Source organism: Saccharomycopsis crataegensis, assembly GCF_037102585.1.
Source record: "Saccharomycopsis crataegensis DNA, jcf7180000000075, whole genome shotgun sequence".
Lineage (NCBI taxonomy): Eukaryota > Fungi > Ascomycota > Saccharomycetes > Ascoideales > Saccharomycopsidaceae > Saccharomycopsis > Saccharomycopsis crataegensis.
Window position 1 is genome coordinate 678,487 of NW_027043822.1, and position 21,901 is coordinate 700,387.

At 36.5% G+C, this 21,901-nt stretch overlaps 8 protein-coding genes across 8 annotated transcripts; 6 read left to right on the top strand and 2 right to left on the bottom strand. All coding sequences in view use genetic code 12, as the record gives it.

Annotated features, from left to right (window-relative positions):
• Positions 1-1,661: 1,661 nt before the first annotated feature.
• Positions 1,662-3,944, top strand: DASC09_024350 (ferric reductase family protein; the record flags this gene model as incomplete). Its single annotated transcript, XM_064996038.1, has 1 exon — positions 1,662-3,944. The coding sequence occupies one exon, from the start codon at positions 1,662-1,664 to the stop codon at positions 3,942-3,944; it is 2,283 nt and encodes a 760-aa protein (XP_064852110.1).
• Positions 3,945-4,263: 319 nt separating this feature from the next.
• ELO3 (fatty acid elongase ELO3) lies at positions 4,264-5,232 on the bottom strand (the record flags this gene model as incomplete). Its single annotated transcript, XM_064996039.1, has 1 exon — positions 4,264-5,232. The coding sequence occupies one exon, from the start codon at positions 5,230-5,232 to the stop codon at positions 4,264-4,266; it is 969 nt and encodes a 322-aa protein (XP_064852111.1).
• Positions 5,233-6,032: 800 nt separating this feature from the next.
• Positions 6,033-9,920, top strand: SPC105 (kinetochore-microtubule binding complex subunit SPC105; the record flags this gene model as incomplete). Its single annotated transcript, XM_064996040.1, has 1 exon — positions 6,033-9,920. The coding sequence occupies one exon, from the start codon at positions 6,033-6,035 to the stop codon at positions 9,918-9,920; it is 3,888 nt and encodes a 1,295-aa protein (XP_064852112.1).
• A 674-nt stretch (positions 9,921-10,594) lies between these two features.
• Positions 10,595-12,130, top strand: DASC09_024380 (Sly41 protein; the record flags this gene model as incomplete). Its single annotated transcript, XM_064996041.1, has 1 exon — positions 10,595-12,130. The coding sequence occupies one exon, from the start codon at positions 10,595-10,597 to the stop codon at positions 12,128-12,130; it is 1,536 nt and encodes a 511-aa protein (XP_064852113.1).
• A 489-nt stretch (positions 12,131-12,619) lies between these two features.
• Positions 12,620-14,182, top strand: CUS1 (U2 snRNP complex subunit CUS1; the record flags this gene model as incomplete). Its single annotated transcript, XM_064996042.1, has 1 exon — positions 12,620-14,182. The coding sequence occupies one exon, from the start codon at positions 12,620-12,622 to the stop codon at positions 14,180-14,182; it is 1,563 nt and encodes a 520-aa protein (XP_064852114.1).
• A 257-nt stretch (positions 14,183-14,439) lies between these two features.
• Positions 14,440-16,296, top strand: DASC09_024400 (uncharacterized protein; the record flags this gene model as incomplete). The annotated part of the gene is made up of 1 exon (XM_064996043.1): positions 14,440-16,296. One exon carries the CDS (start codon positions 14,440-14,442, stop codon positions 16,294-16,296), a length of 1,857 nt encoding a protein of 618 aa, XP_064852115.1.
• An 811-nt stretch (positions 16,297-17,107) lies between these two features.
• On the bottom strand, positions 17,108-19,294 carry DASC09_024410 (uncharacterized protein; the record flags this gene model as incomplete). The annotated part of the gene is made up of 1 exon (XM_064996044.1): positions 17,108-19,294. The coding sequence occupies one exon, from the start codon at positions 19,292-19,294 to the stop codon at positions 17,108-17,110; it is 2,187 nt and encodes a 728-aa protein (XP_064852116.1).
• Positions 19,295-20,407: 1,113 nt separating this feature from the next.
• GAS3 (putative 1,3-beta-glucanosyltransferase) lies at positions 20,408-21,889 on the top strand (the record flags this gene model as incomplete). Its single annotated transcript, XM_064996045.1, has 1 exon — positions 20,408-21,889. The coding sequence occupies one exon, from the start codon at positions 20,408-20,410 to the stop codon at positions 21,887-21,889; it is 1,482 nt and encodes a 493-aa protein (XP_064852117.1).
• Between the last annotated feature and the right edge of the window lie 12 nt (positions 21,890-21,901).

The window sequence follows — 21,901 nt, forward strand, 5'->3', positions numbered from 1 at the left end:
GCTTCAATCATGGGCAAATAAATTACTCATCATATTTTAAATAATAATATTTTCTTCAAAGCCAGATTTCATGATTTTCTTAGTTTGCGCTTTTTTTACATATCTTTTTTTTGGTCTATCAAAAGGATGTGATGTTTTCTTAGTATCGAATTTTTGCCATAGTAAAGCATATAATCTTTCATATATTTACTTCTATATTGCTAGATATTCGTTTTACTTTTCTTAATCTGCTCAAATAATAAAACTTTATATTCTAAGTATAGGAATTTCTTTCTTTTCTTTTTAAACTTTTCTTATTTGTAGATAAATAATAAAATGAAGTGCTATTCTCTTGGTGAATTTTGTATTAGTTTATCAGAAAAAGAAAAGGTCCACATCGCCGGAAATGAATCCAATGATCAAAATTATTGAGGTAAGAAAATATCCTACTTCTTTGATTGAAACTTGCAGGAGTTGAATATTATTTATTAAAGAATATTCTGAGCTAGCCGTTCTGTCTTTCGTGGAAATCTTTGGCACAAGGTTCCAAATAATGAAAATAGCGAACAAATTAATTTCCTATTGTTCAAAAATAGGAAAAATTAAGCAAAATTTAATAAAATCCAAATAAGATATCTTCTATAATTCCTTGTAAATGTCGGATAAAACACAACAGAAATCATGAAAGTTTCCCCCGTTCATGTACATCTATGAAGTTTGCATAGAAAGACAGAAAAAAGAATAATGCAGTCACATTAATCCTAAAAACTGAGTTGGAAGGAAATAATAGCTCATTAAGGAGTGTATAAATATTTCCTTAAGTGCTATTAGTGGTGATAAACAGCATAAACAGTGATTATAGTAAAATTATATACCAATGCGACGGTAACATGATAATTATAGTTATATAATTTGTAGAAACAGCGAAACAAACATCAGAGTCCGTGATAGTTTAGTGGCTAGAATCCCCGCTTGTCGCGCGGGGGACCGGGGTTCAATTCCCCGTCGCGGAGATTTTTAATTTTTTGCACCCTTCCTAGTGTTGCTGATTTGAAAATACCTCTGAACTGCTTTTTTTTTTTTTTTTTTGGGGGGATTATTACTATAGTTTATTTCACATATTAACCTTATCCTTATGCAGTATAAATTTCATCAAAATGTCGAGTGTGAGGGAGCTACATCATTGCCCTTACAAGCTCTTGAATGTTCATCTGTTTCTTTCTATACAACGCAAAGTGCTGGATGCATCACTTAAAACTGGAGAATCCTACAGGTAAAAACACACTGAAAATATTGACGAAGGAAATTCAATATATCCATAATTCATATATATATGTAGGTGGCTGATAATTGTTATTAACGCCATAGTTAACAAACAGATCAAATCAAAAATTACGAACTCTTCCTTTTTTTTTTTGCCCATTATGGAGATATTATTTTATTTGGACCCCCAATGACTTGCAACGAATACGGGTCAATAATGTATCACGAGCAAATGAAATACGAAGATGATTTCCATATGCTTTTTCCAGAAATATGACAGCCTTACTGCCATCTTTACCCACCTGTGTAGCGAGCCATTTTCATTCTTTTAGTTTTCTCGATGAATTAAGCTTCCTGGGCTATCTAGATCTAATCAACCCGCTGCTAATAAATACCGTTTTGATTCACGAAAGACACAGATGCTTCAATTACTAAACATTCTTATAATATTATCATTGATCAATGCTTCGCTAACAAGTGGTAAAATTGTTGGAGATTCTGATGTTGAATCTACAATAATTGGTTGCCAGTTCACAGTAAAAGATTACGCTTTTGGCTGTGTTCCGGAAGATATCAGCAAAAGTTTTTGGGAATGCTCATGTATCTATGAACCTATTATCACATCAATAATTGACTGCTTTCAAGATTTTGTTCTGGAAACAAGATTAAATGAAGCAATCGAGGAATTCAGCAAATACTGTCTGGATACCTTAGAGGATAGGTTTGAGTTGTCCAGGGTTGATCTATGGGATATATATTACAATGGCTCAAACTATATTATTGATCCGGTGGATAAAGATGATCCATTGAATGATAGTACTGTGCCATCAAACAAAACTTTCTATGTGCCAATAAAACTAGATCAAGCTCGGGTGAAAATGTATTACAATGATATGCGAATATTTAACTATAACCTTAGTACCAGTACTCTCAGCGGGAAAGTGATTTGCTATTACTGGTCAATAATATTCTTGGGGTTCTTCTTTTACAATAGTTTTGTACACAATAATTCGTTGTCATTATTAAACAAGAATCGCAAATTCAACAAGACCATAATCAATAAAGTCAAAAAGTATATCACGATACCAAACACCATTCCAAACAGACATCATTTTCCTTGTCTGTTCCCAATCTTGGAGGCCACAAAAATTTTTTCATCTGCTTTAATTCCATCAAGGCTTGAAACAATAATTGTAACATTATACATTATCCTCAACATTTATTTACTAGTGTTTGGTTACCAAGTAAATCCAAAAAGCTCTTTTTTCCCAACTGTACCAGATCAAGTCGCTCGTTATTTGGCAGACAGATCTGGTATCATTGCTTTAGATAATGTTCCGATACTAATCTTGTTGGCAGGAAGAAATAGCATCTTGACATGGTTCACGGGCCTTCCATATAGTTCATTGATTGTTTACCACAAATGGATTTCGAGAGGCATGGTTTTCAATGCACTAATTCACAGCTTTTTGTATTTGGTAATTTCTTGCGAAAATGGGACCCTTGGCTCAAGTATGAGAGAAAGTTATTTCATATGGGGAGTCATTGCTACGTTGTTTGGTGTGGCTATTATTTTACAAGCTGTTCATTTCCTAAGAAGTAGATGGTATGAAACATTTCTAATTATTCATATCATTTTTGCGAGTATTTTTTTGATTGGTATGATTAATCATTGCTTGGAAGTCGGATGGATTGGTTATACCGTGGCTTCAATTTCATTATGGGCTCTTGATAGACTAATAAGGCTAATTAGAATTTTGAAATTCGGCATACAGAAAGCCACTATTAAATTGGTGGGAGATACCACTCTACAATTATCGGTTCCGAAAAGTTGCTTGAAACCTTATCCTGGATGTTATGTGTTTGTATATTTCTGGCTTCCAACCACTTTTTGGCAATCACATCCTTTCTGTGTAATTGAATCAGTTACTGATGATAATGAAGTGTCAATTTTCATACAGGTGAAAGAAGGGATCACAAAAAAGCTTTATAACTATGTTCAAAACTGTCCTAATCAAGCCGCTAAAGTTAATGTTTCCCTTGAAGGACCTTATGGTGTTTACTATAATTTGGAGAAATATAAAACTATTCTCTTTTTTGCAGGAGGTACAGGTATACCAGGTCCTTTCTATCATTTGGAAAATATCATTAGGGGAACTAGAAAGAACAATAAACCATCGCAAGACGGAGAAGGAGAAGGGCAACAAAAACAACAATATTTGAAATTATATTGGAGTACTAAGAAGCTCAAGGATCTCGAATGGTTTCATAATGAATTAAAAGTTTTGAAGAGTAGTAGGACTGCTACTTCAATTTACTTAACTAGAGAAAAAGATGCGAAAAGTGCCACAGAATCAGGTGATGATAGAGAAATCATATCTATGATGGAAGATGGAACCGAAAATACCCATTTACTCTCTCTGGAAAATTCAACTTTTCTTTCGACAAAAGTTCCAGAGGAAGCATTATTGAAAGAACTTGAGACTTTCATAGATATATCATTTAATCGGAGACCAAATATTGAAAAAATTATGAAACAAGAATTTGATTCATACCAGGAATTGGGTAGTGTTGACAGATCTATTGCAATCGTATTTTGTGGGCCAGCAATCATGTGTGACCAAATTAGAGAAGTGGTGGCAAAGCTTGTTGATAACTATGATCAGGTAATCGATATCTACGAAGAGTTACAGGTATGGTGAGGGTGGAATTTTGCCATATCCTAGATTTAATATAATATAGTAATAATCATAATTATCCTTTTTTGAAAAACTTGTTGTCTTTTCCATCATTTATAATTTCAATTGTCAATAAATCCTTCTTTTTTCTATGTCGTACATAAGACCTACAATAAACAAAGAAAAAAAAACAAACCAAAATTAATAACCTGAAGGAAGTTAAGAACGTGATATTAAAAGTCCAATAAATAGAAGTGAAAGGTTATACAGTGATTCTCAGTAGTATTACATTACCATTAAACACATCTTTGATAAAAGATAACAAAGATCATTCTCGAATGACTCAGGCTTTACGAGATCTGGACTTGACAGTAGTGGAAGCCTTTTCAGTACTGGTAGATTTGGCTTCTTCAGATTCAGAAGAAGCAGAAGAGGCGACAGGAGCAACAGCCTTCTTTGGAACCTTGTAGGAAGAAATGTAGAAACTGATGAAGAGAACCAAATAACTGAAAAGGATACCAGCACCGTACCAACCAGCAACTTCGGTACCGTAACAATTACCATAGTGAGGCAACCAATTGTGGTAGTTGGAGGCATAGTAGTGATAAAGGGCATAGTAAACAGCAAACAAATCAATGATAAATTGAGTGATTTGGAAGATGGTGATGTACTTTTTCCACCAAACTCTGATACCTCTGGCACTCAAGAAGTAGTAGAAGTACATGATGACATGGACACCCAAGTTCAAAGTGATAACGACCCATTGGACAGAAGTATGACCAATAAGTTGGGTGTAACACAACAAGGCAGTGGCACCGTGGTGATAAGTGTGCAAAAAGAGCAATTTCTTCTTCTTCAAGACAAGGAAGACAGTATCAATCAATTCAATAAACTTGGTCATGTAGTTAAGGTAGTACAAGATAACCAATTTGTTGGTGTAAGCTTTAGGAGAACAGATACCATAGAAGAAACCGTTGGATAAGATTGGGATGATTTGCTCCAAAATCAACAACAATAAGATAAGAGAGCCAGAGGACAAGAAAAGGTTATGGATTTGGAAAGCAAAACTCAACTTGAAGGCTGGGAGTTGTAATTTATCTCTAATGACTGGGTAGCCAAAAATAATGGTATAATAACCCAAGATAATGTAAATGGCATGCCATCCATTAGCCAAGAAGGTTTCGTGGCGGACAAACTCAAAGTCTTCAGCAGGATAACCAATGATTGATTCGAAGACGTGGCTGAAAATTGGCCAGAGTTTAATTCCGAACGGATTTTCAAGAGATGGAACTGAATATTCAATAAAGCTCATCTTGCTATGTTATTTTAAAAGTGTTTCTTTATCAGGGAAAGCGAGAGATTGTAGAATTGAATTGAAAAATAATGTTGGGTATTTTTTTGCCAATATATCAATCAGATAATGGTATACCAATAATTTTTCCTTAGCCGGAAGGAAGGAAAAAGAGAAGAGAAGAAAAGAAAATACAACAAAAGCTCCTTGAAGATCTGGGAGAGAGGATCCTTTGATATATTTCTTTATATGTTATTAAAGAGGGACAGGCAACCAAATCGTTCTGGGATTTTGTTGGATTAATTTACGGATTAGGAAAAAACAAGTGAAAAGAATTTGCGTTGATGAAAAAAATCCCAGGAAAATTCGGTACTTTGGAAAATTCGCTATAGGAACGTCGGGACTAGTGCTCCACTGAAGCCTTCATTCTGCTTCCCCTTATCATGGTTCCCCTTTACTTCAAACAGGATGATTAGCGGCACTGAGAAAACAATACGATCAGACATCTGAAACGGTTACCTCGCCCATAATACTCAACAATTTGGTGTCCCCCAAGACCCTGTCTCCAAAGAAGACAGAGGGTTCTGCACCCTGTGAGTACCAGACACGAAAAAAAAAAACGGTTTGGAGCCCGTTTGTTTATTTTGGTAAACAAAGAGAAATGGTGATCTTCGATGAGCATTACCTATATTATTATTAGTATTATCATTATCAAAAACCTTTGCTAGAAATACCCTTTAAACACACTAGAAATATTAAGACAAACTCATTGACACGCGATAAATGCATAGTTTACAGCAGCGCTGATACAAAATACCACCATGAGCTTGTTTGAAAAGGACCACGAGGTTTCCAAAACCAAGAGAAGACATACCATCGGTTACAAAGGGATCTTGAAAGAGATCTCTTCAAATAACAACGAACCACCATCAAAGAAAATAAAAAGACGTGTTAGTTTTGCTCCTGAAGTGACATTGCACAAGATAAGCATCGTACCCCAATTCGCGTCGAGATCGTCTTCAATCTCGCTGGTAAGCGACAGTGAAAACAAACAGAAACCAGAAGAAAAAGAAAACCTTCATAGCGATGATCCTACAGATGATGATAACGGGGAAATTCAGCAAAATCCACCTTCCAATGAGCTTCTTACCAAGAATTACAATAATGGTAATGATGCGGATGCCCCACAAGTGAATCATGATGACGATCCTGGCGGCAAATTTGCTGATTCGGATAATATTAATCTCGGGGAAATATTCGATCCTCTTAAATACAATGGTGCTAAACGAAGTTCAAAACCTTCCGATGATAATCAAAATGACAAGAATGAAAAGAATAAGGAAAATTGTAATGATGAACCGCGCTTTCAAAAAATTGAGTTGGCGGTTCAAACTTCACCCAAGGATTCAAAGAAAGAAGCTCAAGATTCTTCTGCAAATGATGAAGAAATGTCTATGGAATTTACTGAAAGCTTTAAGAAAGTTTCTAATCCAATACTCCGAACTTTTGATTACCCAGGTGAGGATGACGATGTCAGTGTTGCAGATGAAGAGATGACCAAAGAGGTCACTATGGAGATTACTAAAGTATTTAAAGTTCATGGTGTACAAAACCATACTAATTCTGTGCCAAGTCATGAGAAGGAAAAACGGGAAGAAGAGAACAAAGCGGAAGCCGAAATGGATGGGGAGGAAGAACAAGAACTTACAGAAGAAATAACAATGGAACTTACTAAAACTATTAGATTTCCAAAAACTAGTGGGGCAAGTCTAATTCAGAAACCAAAAATTCAGTCTCAGCAGCAAACGTTTAATCAAAATGAAAACAGGAACACTCAATATGATGAGGATGTATCGAAGGAAGTCACCATGGAAATCACAAGTGCTCTTAAAGCGCCAAATCCATCTAAAGAAGGCTTCAGTTCTGAAACGCAAAATAATCTTTATGATGATAATATTGAAGATGATTTTGAAGATGAGCAAACTATGGATATGACAAAACCTCTTAGTAAAATTAAGCCTATCCTGTTGAACCCGATTGATTCTAATTTCCAACAACTGAAAGAGACTGCTAGAAACAACGAAGAGAAAGGGGAAGAATCAAATAAAACTGTGGAAGAAGAAATCACAATGAATTTCACGAAACCAGTTTCATCAGTGCTCGTACCTAGTACGGTTACAGAAAAGCCGGTTGATGAGAAGCTTAGTGAAGAAACTTGCAGTGAAGAAAAGCATATTGAAGAAAAACCGGTTGAAAATGAAGAATATAAAGCGAGTGGTGAGGATGCTATCCAAACTGCAGAGGATGTAATAATCGAACAGAATAAAGGAGACGAAAATATTCTGAACGAATCTATCCATAATATTGAGGAAGAGAATAAACTTTCCACTGCCCCAAATGCAGAAAAGGATAATGGAAATGACTCTCAAAATGAAGCATCTAAAGAAGACAGTGATAGTAAAGAATTATCAATAAGTGAGGCTGATAAGACTATGGCATTTGGATCACCAGAGAGAAATCCTATAGGAAATCAGGAAGGGATTGAAATACTAAATGATGAAGTTCATGAAGCTATGTTTGACGAAAATGAGCAAGAAGATGAAGATTCTGACATTTATCCTGATGAAAAAACTATGTCAAACACCATCGCAAACAGTATGCTATGTAAATCAGCAGCTCCTATCACTTCATCTCCAATCAAAAACGTTCATGATGATCAGGGTGAGCTACCAGTTGTGGCAGTCCAATTTCACAACGAGGTCTTAGGTAGCCCCGTTAATTTTGGTTTGAAAGCTTCGTACGGATCGCCAAAAAGACAGAAGGACATTGTTGAAAAGGCTGCAGAAAGGACTTTACCACCACCATCTCATCTATCAGGCTCGCCGTTGAGAAAAGCTCTCTCTAGACAATCATCCATGATGAACGAAGATGGATCGCCACTTAGAAATTCTATTCCTAAATTACCTGCGTTAAATTTTAAAGATCAAGAGATTTTGAAATCATTGCCGAAATTGAAAAGAAAAAGATTGAGTTTGCCTGAATTGCCTAGCTCTGAAAACAAATCTGTGAAAAGAGTGAAATTAAACAACAATAAGAAGCATTCATCTAAAAGACAAACTATTAGTTTTGGAACCAAAGATTTGAAAAATATTGACACAATTAATGAGGAAGAAGAAAACAGCAGTAGAATGGATTTGGGTGATTCATTCATTGAGGCAGCATCAAGAGCTCCTGTTGATGGTTGGGATAAAGATCAAAGTGAAATTGTTGCGGATCTAAGCCATGAGAGTCAAGATGATTATGAACCTATTTCAGTTGAGCAGTTTTTACAGGAAATCAATGTCAAATTTTTTGATGATATGAATCATGCAACTATACTTTCAACGTCATTGCTACCAAAAAATGAAAAATGTGATCAAGCGCCAGGTCAACTAGAATACGGAAGAAGTAATGAGCAGCTTTCGAAACTAGAGTTGCTAACTTATGGTTGCAAAGAGTTAAAAAAGTATATCAAGGAAGGGCAGGAATTTTTTAGCGACTTATCGAAAGAAATATCCGAGGTAAACCCTAGTACCATGAAAGAGTTCTTTAATTCAACTAAAGAAGTTAAGAGTAGCATGATTGAGCAATTTCATGTTAGCAAAACCTATGCGAAGCTTGAAGCTAGAAGTGACTGGTATAATTGGAAGAGCCAGTTAATCGATGATATTATTGTTGTAATGGAAAAGAGGTTGAAAGATCTAGAGAAGCAAGATAAAGTTTTAACTGAAAGAAAGAATGAATACTTAGGTTTATATTCTAAGCTTAATCAAAAACTTGCAGACATTGAGAAGAAATTTTACCAAATGAATTTTCAGAACAGTTTTATAAAGAAGAATAATAGTGCTAAAGATGAGCTTTTGGCGTTAAGAAAGGAATTGGTAGAGACTACTGATCAAAGCTGGGAAATCCAACGCAATCTTGAAGAATTACAAAACCTTTCTGAGTATCTCCTGAAGGAGATTGAGGTAAAAATGCGTGAAATTGAGAAAATGAGGCTTTTGATAAAGAATAATGAAAAAGAATATGTTCTTAGCAAAAGTTTAGAGTCAAAGGAGGTGTCCAAAGCTCTAAAAATAGTTGAATCCTTGATTAGACGAAACGGTGTTAAATTAGTTGACATTGATCAAGAGAATGGCTTAATCACCTTGAGGTTGTTGGTCAATAACTTGGAAGAATATTCAATTGTTGACAATATTGAACCTGAAAAGGACAATAGCATTGATGTAACGTTTAGTTATCAAAACTTGAAAAGTCTAGATAGCTTCAAGTTTGCTATTGGTAAAAATTTTAAATTCAATGAGTCTATTTATGAGTCAAATATCAAAGTATGCCAGCCGCTTAACAAAATGTTGAAGGACTACTTTGATTTCAATTTTAGCAAATTGGTATCACAAGGATCAGACAGTTTTTCTAATGTTTTTGATTTGCTTAGTTTCTTTAGGAAAGCCGTGGGGATTTTCAAGAGTACCTTTGCCCAATTATATTATTTTACTATTAAGTTTAGAGCGAAGTTTGAAATTGTCGATCAAGGAGCAGAGAATAATAAGAAATTGCTAGTCGATATGAAAATTTGGGTTAAATCCCAGATGTCAAGAAGGACAGTTAAGATGGAGCTTTCTGGTGACTTTATGCAAGATTTGTTTAAAGTGGAAGATGTTGGGGCATGATGGGAATTTTTTTTTTTTTTTTTTTTCGTTATCTTCGCTTTGGTTTTTGTTTGGTTTGTTGTAATATATTTAAGTGTACCATATTGTGAAAGCTGTATAATAAACAATGTTGCATTTTGTAAGATGTTGCGGGGGTAGTTTTTGTATGCACAGCTATTGTGTTGTGCACAGCTTTGGTTTTGAACCCTGAAGGCTGGATATCCCCAAAATTTTTCGAGCTTTTTTTGATAGTTTTGATCCGCTCTATATATAGAACCCTGACAAGAACCACCAGTACCTGCAAACAAAGAAGAGGAACGGGCAAAGAAATTACTAGTCGACGAAGTCGTGTTCATTCGCTATCATTACCAAAAGACTGTTGCATAGGTATTTCCCAAAAGTACTCACCAAATAGAGGCCAGATAGTCAATTCTCTGTTTCTTTTTTCTTTTTTCTTTTTTCTTTTTTTTTTTTTTCATCCTCATTTAAACGCAAGGACCTCAGGTTTGATTCAAACTCTCTTCGTTTTCGAAATAATTCCCTTTGATAGGGGATTCTGAGCAGATAATATAGAATAAGGAGAAACAGGACTCTTTTCACTCGTTTAATTCCCCTTGTTGGTGATATTTAGAGGTGTTTATTTTTACCCGTAACTAAAGAGCCTCATCTTCCTTTATCACAATATTGAAGAGGAGATGATACAGACGACATATTCAACCGAATCACATACCCATAATAAGCATAGAAGTGGTAAAAATATCCATCTCAGCGGTACCCAGAATTTGACAGGAAGTGGCGAGAACTCCGGCCAAGATAATAATAATAGTAGTGCCAGATCTAATAATTTAACACCAGACAATATGGCTTCATTTGACAACTTCAATGATACGATGAATGGTTTACACCCAGTGAGTCATCTTCAATCGGGCAAAAATAAAAACAGAAGACAGAGGGGGCTATCAATATCTACTGGTGTATCGTACACGAATTTCTACTCAAGAGTAGGAGGACCGAATTCTGCCAATATTATGCTTCATGAAAAAAGTCATCATGGCCACGATACCAAAAAAGGATTCAAGTCTATAGTGACCACTGTTAACAAAGAAAACCTTAAGATCATTTTCCTTTGTGGGGGATGGTACTTAACCTCGATATTGTCGTCGAATGTCACGAAAACCATCTTGAAAGCATACAAATATCCAGTGACTTTGACAGAAATACAGTTCTTCATCACTTCGTTATTGTGCTTGGTAACATATATCATTGTGTTTAATAATCGAAAGATCGCCACGTCTTTCCCATTGGGTACTTTCCCAGTCCAACTCACAGAAAACAAATACACTACTTTATATGATATCATCAAACCTACAAGATTGATTTTAACTCAGACTATTCCAATGGGGATGTTTCAATTCGTGGGTCATATTACATCTCATAATGCTACCTCATTGATCAGTGTGTCCATGGTTCATACCATCAAGGCGTTGTCCCCAATAGTGACAGTATTAAGTTATAGGTTTTTATTTCACGTGAAGTACCCAACGGTGACATATGTTACTTTAGCCCCGTTGGTAGTTGGTATTATGTTGACCTGTTTATTTAAGAATCATAACAAGGGACATTCTAGTGACAGTATAATATCTGATAGCTCTGCCTACTCTAAGGGATTAGTTTTCGCATTCATTTCAATGTTGATTTTTGTTTCTCAAAACATTTTTGCAAAGAAAATCCTTACCTATAAAACTAACTTACTTGATAATTCTTCAGATGACGGCCGTCATAGAAGTCATCAATATTCTAACATTTTGCCAATAGACAAGGAGGAAGAGGCCACGATCAAGAAGATTAGTGAAAAGAATAAAGTTGATAAGTTAACTATTCTATTCTATTGCTCAATCGTCGGGTTCATATTCACTTTCCCAATTTACTTGTCAAGCGAAATTTTCTCCAATGACGCTTGGTCACTTGGGAAATTAAATTTGAATATTATTTGCTTGATGTTATTTCATGGGTTGGTGCATTTCGTCCAAGCCCTTTTGGCATTCCATATTCTTGGCTTGGTTTCTCCGGTGAGTTACTCCATCGCCAACATCTTCAAAAGAATTTTTGTCATTGTTGCAGCCTTGGTTTGGGAGGCTCAACCATTGAATGGTATACAAGCATTTGGTTTGCTTTTGACCATGGCTGGTCTATATTGCTATGATAGATGGGGCACAGTTAAAAAGCAGTAGTAGACTAGCATGTTTTCCATTTTTTCATTTTTTTTGTTAATAATTCTTTTCTAATTCTCTTATAATTCTCATTAAGCCTTGTTTTGTTTTATATATAACTGTTTGACTTTTGAGGTCCCTCCAAAAGCGATTTATTTGCATTGTTCATATTCTTTATACTTTTTTTACTGACGAAAACTTCATGCCTGTTTTATTTCAGGTGTCCATGCTTACATTGCAACTACATCATTGAATGATATATTTTTTTCCCTTCTAAATAAAGGGCTCTTTCTATGTCTTTTATCTAAATGCTGAGACTTTTTTATTATTATATTATTATACATGTTAGCGTCTAAGCGCACCACATAAAAAGGATTCCAAAAAAAATTTCAAAACTAATTGTAAAGGCACAATAAACTTATTCAACCATCACTAGGTTACTTTTATAAAAGTTCTTGCATGGAAATATTTCAGTATTAGAAGTTTGTGTGAATATTATTGATAATACCAATGGTAATGGCAACTAAACAGAAACAGAAAAAGTCTAAGAATCAATTGCGAAGAGAGCGATTGAAACAAAAGAAGTTAGAAGGGAACAATGCCGATGAGGATCGTGAATCCAAGGAAAGTGTCGTGGAAATAAAAACCTTAGAGACCGTGATTTTAGATAATAATTCTGATACTTCAAAGAAAGATGATACTCGTGATGTTGATCAGCGGGAGGTGTCTCTGAATCTGACAAGGCTATTTGAGTCCGATATCGATAAGTATTTGGATGATCCCCAATTCCAAGACTTCAAAAGAGTAATAAACAGATTCTACATGCCTGAAGAGCATAGTAAAGATTCTGCTAATGGTGATACAGATGCTCAAGGAAATGTGATTTATAGTGACGATGAAAAAGCTGACGGTGACGATGATGACGATGATGACGATGGCAAAGACGACGACCAAGATAAGAAGCCGTTGAGTCGAAGGCAATTAAGGAAAAAAAACAAAATTCCCTTAGCGGTCTTAAAAGCAGAGGCTAAACGACCTAATGTAGTTGAGTGGTATGATGTGGATGCTAACGATCCAAAATTGTTAGTGTATATTAAATGTCTCAAGAATGTTATTCCCGTACCGCCACACTGGCAATTCAAAAGAGAATACTTATCTTCAAAAAGGGGAGTAGAGAAGCCTCCATTCCAGTTACCTAAGTTCATCGAAGATACAGGGATTGTGAACATGAGGGATACAACTCAATTGGATGACCAAACATTGAAGCAAAAAGCGAGAGAGAAAGTGCAACCTAAGATGGGAAAGCTTGATTTAGATTATGAAAAGTTGCATGATGCGTTCTTTAAGCATCAAGAGAAACCAAGACTATACGGATACGGGGATATCTATTATGAAGGTAAAGAACAGGATGAAATTGACCTCAAGGGTATTAGGCCAGGGAAAGTGAGTGATAAATTAAGAAAAGCATTGGGTATCCAGAATTTCGAAGAACTTCCATGGATCAATAATATGAGACGCTTTGGGCCTCCACCAAGCTATCCAGGACTACGGGTTGCTGGATTAGAGCTACAATTTTATCCTGAATCATTTCAGAATATGGAAAATAAAGATCCAGCTGACGAGCTCAAGGAATTTTTGGTACCAACAGAGAATGAGCACTGGGGTGAGCTCAAATCTGTGGACGAAGAACAAGAAGAAGAAGAGGAAGAAGAAGGTGATGAGGATTCACAAGAAGGTGAAGATGTTGAATATGAGGATTCGGAAGATGAAGCAGAAGTTGTGGATGAGAGTGATATGGTTCCAATTTCTTCAGTGGAAGTGCGCTCTGGTGTTTCACTTTCTACCAATGGTATGAAGGCGGTAGATGATGATGGTAAGCCAAAGAAGTTATATGAAGTTCTTGAGGAAAAACAGGGTGAGAATTCTAGAAAAGAGCCTCTTTCGTATAAGATTCGTGGCAGAGATGAATATGAAAAGGATGACAATGTTGACAATGAAGAAGATGTCGACGAGATGGCAATCAAGAGAGCTAAATACGAAAGTGAAAAGCAAAAAGATACTTTTAAATTCTAAAAAAACAGTCTGATACAAAGCCATTTAATAATTTATTGCATTTTCTATTGCTTGTGATAAAACATCAACACAGAAGGAATTTTTTTTTTTCTTTGATGTTTTGACACAAAAAGCTTTTATGCATAAAATCAAAAGACGAGAAAACCACAAAAAATCGCTTGATCTATGAATACTGACCTGAATTATAGAAGAAAATAATATAAACAAAAAACAAACAAACGAAAACTGTGGCTATTCTTTTTTTCTAGCTAAGTGTGATGTTGGGTCTTGATTCATTACCGCCAGAATTATTAATTGTGATATTTCGCCTTGTCAAAGATAGGTCCAAGTTAATTCACCTCCGCCAATTGTTATATCGCAATGAATTCATTATCAGGTGTATCGATGTGAACCTTTTTGAAAGTGTGGAGTTCGTTTCTTTTCATAATATTGACCCTGTTGACATTATAGAATGCAGAATTGGAAATGGGCATAACCCACAAATTCAAATCAGGATCTCTCAGAATGATTCTACTAGGGAAATTATTCAATTGAACTTCAGAGAAGTAAAGAAGCTTCTATCAATAAGAGCCTGTATCAGAGGCTTGTGGTTAACTTCAAACCATCTTTTTCATGATAATCATGTTAACTTTGCCTTCTTGGACATGGAGTACCACCAGCTCATGACTTTTGTGAACAGTATACCTTCTTTAAATTCAATTAATACAGATTTTGGGTATCCGATTTTTCTTCCAGTAAAAAAATTGACATTATACGATTGCGTTACTCGGTTTTTGTTTAACGTCGAGAGAATAGAAAATCTCCAAATTGCTTATTCAATTCTTTCTTCACCTCCTTTCAGACTCGAGAATATTCACTTTCCAAGATTGAAAACTCTAATAACAGAAAATATAATCTCAATATTTGATGGCTTGCATTGGCAGGGGTCACCAGAGTTGAGTATGGTTTGTATCAACAATTTCGATGACGTGGTGTTGAAAAATTTGACTGAAGAATTCTTGCCAACTCTAGTGAAGTTAACCGTAAAACACGTTGACATTATCGAAGGCCCAATAAACATTCCAAAAGTACAAGAACTCAGGCTATGGAATGTCAAATATCATGAAATATATGGCCTTCACAGATGCTTTGAGTTAAAGATTCTTAAACTTGAAGAGGTTGGATTATTAGAAATTCCTGATCTTGAAGTATTTGTGAATTTGGAAAAACTTCTTTTACCTAAGAATCATATTATTGAGATGAAAAACCTTGGGCTGGCTGAAAAGTTGAAGGTTTTAAATTTGTCAGGCAATAATATTATAATAATTCAGAATGTTGAAAATTTGCCAAATTTATCAAAGCTTGACTTATCAGTGAATGTAATTCGCAAGATAGAGTCCCTTGATAAGTTAAGCGGTTTGAAAACTCTTTATTTAGGTTGTAACGAGATCAAAAAGATTGAAGGTCTTGAAAGTTTAAAGCAATTAGAAGCTCTTGATCTTAACACTAACTGCGTGGAGATTCTTGAAAATCTTGACGAGTTACTGAACATTCAGGAATTGAATTTGTATGGCAACAGGTTATACAGGATTCAAAATATCTCAAAGTTAACTAATTTGAGGAAACTTGATTTGAGTGATAATAGGATAAAGAAAATTGAGAACTTGGATTTTTTGACAGGAATGGTGGATTTGTATTTAATGAAAAATAAGTTAACAATCCTTGAGAACGTCAACAATTTGCGGAATTTAAATAGAATACTTTTATCAAATAACAACATCACGAAAATTGAGAATCTTGATAATTGTACGAAATTGACCACTTTGGGTTTGAATGGGAATTTTATATCTAAGATTGAAAACCTCGATAAATTGAATGATTTGATATACCTTGATCTATCAAAAAATCAAATCACTATAATGGAAAACTTGTCACACTTGAAATGCTTGAAGTATTTGTTCTTGAATCATAACAAGCTTGGCAAAATCGAAGGAATTAATTCCTTAGCGAGTTTGGAAATTCTCAATTTATCATGTAATAACATCAAGCTTATTGAAAACATTTTTGGCTTGATGAATCTTAGAGAAATATCTTTGCAAAATAATCAATTACAATTGGGCTACGAGATTCCCTGATAAGTAGTACCATTGCACACCAAAACATTATTTAGAATTGTAATTTTGTTTAGTTAATAGAATTGCCTTATTTTGTATTCGATTACTGCAGAATATAATAATAATTAATAGTAATATTAACATTAGTAAATAATAATAAAAACAAAAATAGGAATAGCAATATAAAAAACGATGAAACAGAAAAAAAAATATTATAAATATATTATCAACACCAAAGTCAATTGAAACCTCCTTTGCAGTCTTCTTTCCCAATAGTTTACTCAATACGAGTCTCAAATTTTTTTTTTATCTTGTATTTTATTAAAGAATATTTTATAAAGAATATGATTTTTTTTCTGTTTTTTTGGTTTGCAAAAAATGTCATGAATCATAGTGAAAAAAAAATGATAATAAAGGAAATGAAATGCTAGGAACGGGGGAAAGAGTGAGAACATGTATTTCATCGAGCAACTTGGAAAATAAAAAAAAAGGAAAAGAAAGTTTCTGATGACATTCTTGAAGTGCAAAAAAAAAAAAGACTTTTTTGAACTAAATCAAGAAAGCACAGATGGTAAAACAGCTGTATTTTTTTTCTCGGTTTTTTGTTTTGCTTTGTTTTTTTTTTTTAATATGAGTGATACAAGGGTGATGGGTAACAGAATGATTATACAATGTCGACAAAGTTTTTGAAATGAGATGATGTCTCTTTCTTCTTTTAAAAAAAAGTCCTTCTCTTTTCAATTCTCTATGTGCCTTATTTTATTTTTCTTGAATTTCCAAGAAGTTTTTTTTTTGATGTGAGAATAATAAATTAAAATAATGTCAGTTTCGATTAGATAATACTCACTTCTGGGTGTTCGTCAACAACCTTATCGACCTTGGCACCAAACTTCAAAACACACTTGGCCATAGTTGGAGAGGATCTACTGATGACATCAGTGAAGTAGAAGTTTTCAATTGGGTTACGCAACACAGATTTGGAAGTCTTGTTCAAGACGCTCAACACCCCGAATCCGGTGGCGGCAATTTCTGGACTCACTGGTTCAATGACATCGTGACGCACCAAGTGTGGGGCAATTTGTGAAAGACGGTCTCTGATAGAGTAGATATCGGAGTATGGCAAAGCATGACCAACGTATTCACTCAAAGCTCTAATGATCTTCCAGTCTTCACGAGCAACCCCTGGTGGATTGGTGGCGGCTCTGGTTGATTGTGAACGACCTTCGGTATTGACATAAGTGGCAGACTTTTCAGTGTATGCAGAACCTGGCAAAACAACATCGGCATAACTAGCGCCCTTATCACCATGGTGACCTTGATAAATAACAAAGGCATCCTTTGGAATATCTTCTGGGTTGAATTCATCGGCGTTAAGCAAGTAGACAATCTTTGGAGTAGCAGCAGCTACCGATTTAGATGGGGCAACAAAACCAATGTCAAGGGCACCAGCACGGGAGGCTTCACGTTGCAAAACGTTGAAACCGTTCCATTCAGGAGTATTGAAGTTAGTAGCGGATTTGGCGAATGAAGAAACAGTGGCAAAGGCAGCAGTGGCAGCTTCTTGGTTATCCAAAACACCAGAACCAAGAATGATCAAAGGCTTCTTGGCACCAGCCAATTTCTTACCGACCTCACCTTCAAGGGCGGCCTTAAGAGAATCGACAGTTTCACCAACGTGGTTATATTTAAAAGTGCTTTCAAAGTCTTCACCAACATGATGGATTTCCAAATCAGATCTGAGCCAGACTTTTCTAATTCTGGAATTGAGAACCGCAGCCTCATGACGTGGGTTAGTACCAACGAGTAAGATTTGGTCGGCATCTTCAATACCTTCGATGGTAGAGTTGAAAATGTAGTTTGATCTGATGTCAGCGCCGGTAGCTGGAGGTTCAGAACCCCATGGAGTGTCAAGGGCCAAGTTTTCAGAACCCAAAGAGTTGGTCATATCCTTAAGAGCAACCATGGATTCAACGTCAGCGAGGGCACCACTGATGGCCTTGAATTCGTTACCACGAGGCTGGAGCTTGTGGAAGGCAGCAGCAATAGTACTGAGAGCAGTATCCCAGTCCACGGTTTCGAAGTTGTCACCATTCTTAACCAAAGGAGTGGTCAATCTTTGTGTTTTAAGACCATCACAAGCAAATCTGGTCTTATCGGAAATCCATTCTTCGTTGACATCGTCATTCAATCTTGGCAAGACTCTCATAACTTCAATACCTCTGGTATCAACTCTGATGTTAGATCCCAAACCATCCATGACATCGATGGATTCGGTTCTCTTAAGTTCCCATGGTCTGGCTTTGAAAGCGTATGGCTTACTGGTCAAAGCACCGACAGGACACAAATCGATGATATTACCAGACATTTCTGAGTTAATGTTTCTAGTGACATAAGTACCAATTTGCATGTCGTTACCACGACCAGCAGTACCCAATTCTGGAGCACCAGCAACATCATTGAGGAATCTGACACATCTGGTACAGTGAATACATCTGTTCATAGAAGTCTTAACTAAAGGACCAATAGCCTTGTTTTCGACAGCACGCTTACCGACGACTTCATTAAATCTACCACGGTCTCTACCGTGTCTAAGGGTTTGTTCTTGCAAATCACACTCACCACCTTGGTCACAAACAGGACAATCGAGAGGGTGGTTTTCTAAGAGCATTTCGGTGACATCTTCTCTGGTGGCTTTAATCTTATCACTGGTGGTATGGACAACCATACCTTCACGAACTGGGAAAGCACAAGCGGCGGCCAATTTTGGGGATTTTTCAACTTCCACAAGACACATACGACAGTTACCGGCAATGGCAAGCTTTTCGTGGTAACAGTAACGTGGAATCACAACACCAGCTTTATCAGCTGCTTGAATTATAGATGAGCCATTTTCAATTTGGACAGTGACACCATCAATGGTGACACTAACTTCTTTGAGTTGTTTGGCTGAAGTTGTGAAGTGACGGGAGGAAGAGACAAGGGAGCGGGATAGAAGGGACTTGGAGGCACGAGAGAGCATTATTATTGTAGAATATATTAGTAGTATAAGGAGTGTTTCCTGAGGCTGGTTTTAATTGTGAGGTTTCTTTTTTGTATATCAATTGCACACTATAATGAAATATATGATTTGATTATTATTATTATTTCAGCTTGATTCCATCAATTTGGGGGATGAGTGGAGAAGCACAAAAGCTATGACAACAAAAACTGGCAATTTCCCTAATCTATTGGTGGGATAATTACAAGACGATTCAGCAAAGCAAATGAAGTAAGCAAAATACCCTTTCCTAGCAGTATTATACTTTTGATATGGTTGATAATTTTTCCTGGTGGGATTTTTTTTTTTTTTTTAGTAATTTGGAAACTGCGACACTGTGATTGGCCTTCACCGGTTAAGCGGCGATGGTGCTGACGTTGGGGAGAAAGCGGCGCACTGATTGGAGGAAGCAGGAAATTGTGGGGGACGACGACGAGAAGAAAGATAAGGAAGAAGACTGAGTGGATGCCTTGAAAGGTAGCTTAATGTAATTATTTGTAAATGTAGCTTTGTAAGAGAAGTATCGGTGAATATTAAGGCGCTTAATTAGCGGTTAGTATAGACAAGGTGCAAAAATGACCAGATAAAAGGGGACCCAGTAAAAGGCAATGATTCTCCTCAATATCTACCAGAAAATTTTCAAAGAAAAGAAAAAAGCTTCATATGAGGTTGAGTTTTATCAGTGAAATTGTCGAGGCTCAACGATTTGCCTCTGTCAGAGCGCATATAAGAGGATTTTATTGGAAATCTGTGAGAAAAAAGAAGAGTAAGGCGAGAAAGAGAAAAAGAAGTGGGAGAAGATGTGATGAGAATGATAGACAAGGGTATTATTATAAGGGAGACAAGGAAAAAGAAAAAAGAGAAAAGAGAAAAGAGATAAGGAACAAGGGAACAAGGGAACAAGGGAACAAGGCATGTTCAACATAACCACTGGACACCCCATTGCTGTCACCCCCTCCCCTGCATCCGTGTTTTCTATTTTTTTTTTCGTGTCGGAAAGGTATTCTTATATAAATATTCCATTTGTTGTTTTTCACGTCACCACTACTGTTACAGGCTCTATCCATACCCCCACGCTCGTTACTTCATCAAAAGATGCTCGCTAAGTCCCTCGTTTCTTTGGCCACTTATTTGGCTTGTGCTAATGCCCTTATTCCTCTCACCATCAAGGGTAACCGTTTCATCAAACCTGCCACCAAGGCCTCCGATGATGGTGAAGTTTTCTTCTTGAAGGGTGTTGATTATCAACCTGGTGGATCCTCTGCTTACACCGGTGACGACGCCGATGGTGATGTCTTATCTGATGCTAACGCCTGTTACCGTGATGCGTACGTCCTTCAACAAGCTGGTGTCAACATTATCCGTACCTATACCGTCAACCCAGACGTCGACCATGATGATTGTATGAGTATTCTTAATGATGCTGGTATTTACGTTCTTTTGGATGTCAACTCTGCCCTCGACGGTCAATCCTTGAACAGAGACAGTCCATCCTCTAGTTACAACGCTGAATACCTTACCAGAGTTTTCAAGGTTATCGAAGCTTTCAAGGGTTATCCAAACTTGTTGGGTTTCTTCTCTGGTAATGAAATCATCAACAGTGAAAGCTCTGCTAAGTTGTCCCCACCATATATCAGAGCAGTTCAACGTGATATGAAACAATATATCGCTGCTCATGCCAACCGTACCATCCCTGTTGGTTATTCTGCTGCTGACGTCTCTACCCTTCTTAAGGTCTCCTTCAACTATCTTTCTTGTGACAACGATGACGACTCTCATGCCGATTTCTTCGGGCTTAACTCTTACGAATGGTGTTCTGGCTCTACTTACTCAACCTCTGGTTATTCTACTTTGAACAGCACTTTCTCTAACGCTTCCGTTCCAGTGTTCTTCTCCGAATACGGTTGTAACACTGTCACCCCACGTACTTTTGAAGAAATCTCCGAAGGTATCTTTGGTGGTTTGTTGAACACCTTCTCCGGTGGTTTAGTCTATGAATATGCTGAAGAAGCTAACGAATACGGTCTTGTTGTTATCTCTGACTCTAACGATACTTTGTCTTACAAGACTGATTACGATAACTTCAAGTCCGAACTTGGTAAGGTCAACTCTTCTCTCTCTATTGCAGAATCCTCAGTTGTCAACCGTTCTCTTGCCAGTTGTTCCTCCTCTCTCATTCAATCTGAAGACTCTTCTTTCAACCTTACTTTCACACTCCCATCTCAACCAAGTGACATCACCAAATTGATTAAGAACGGTGTCTCTGGTGCTAGCGAAGGTGCTATCGTCAATATTGATGCCAAATCCTCTAACTACACCATTTTGGACTCTGCTGGTGATGAAGTTGACAATGCTATCGTCTCCTTTAGCGGTGAAAATGAAGTTAACTCCCAAGATGGTACCACCCCAAGTGTTGCGTCCCCATCTACTTCTGCCGTCTCCAGTTCTAGCTCCACCACCAAGGCCGCTTCTGCTGCCAATACCAGTACCAGTAAGGGTGAAGCCGGAGTGTACAATGCTGGTCAAATCGGTCCAGTTGCTGGTTTGATGGCTTTGATGGTCTCTGCTCTTTTGTAAGAGTGATTGATT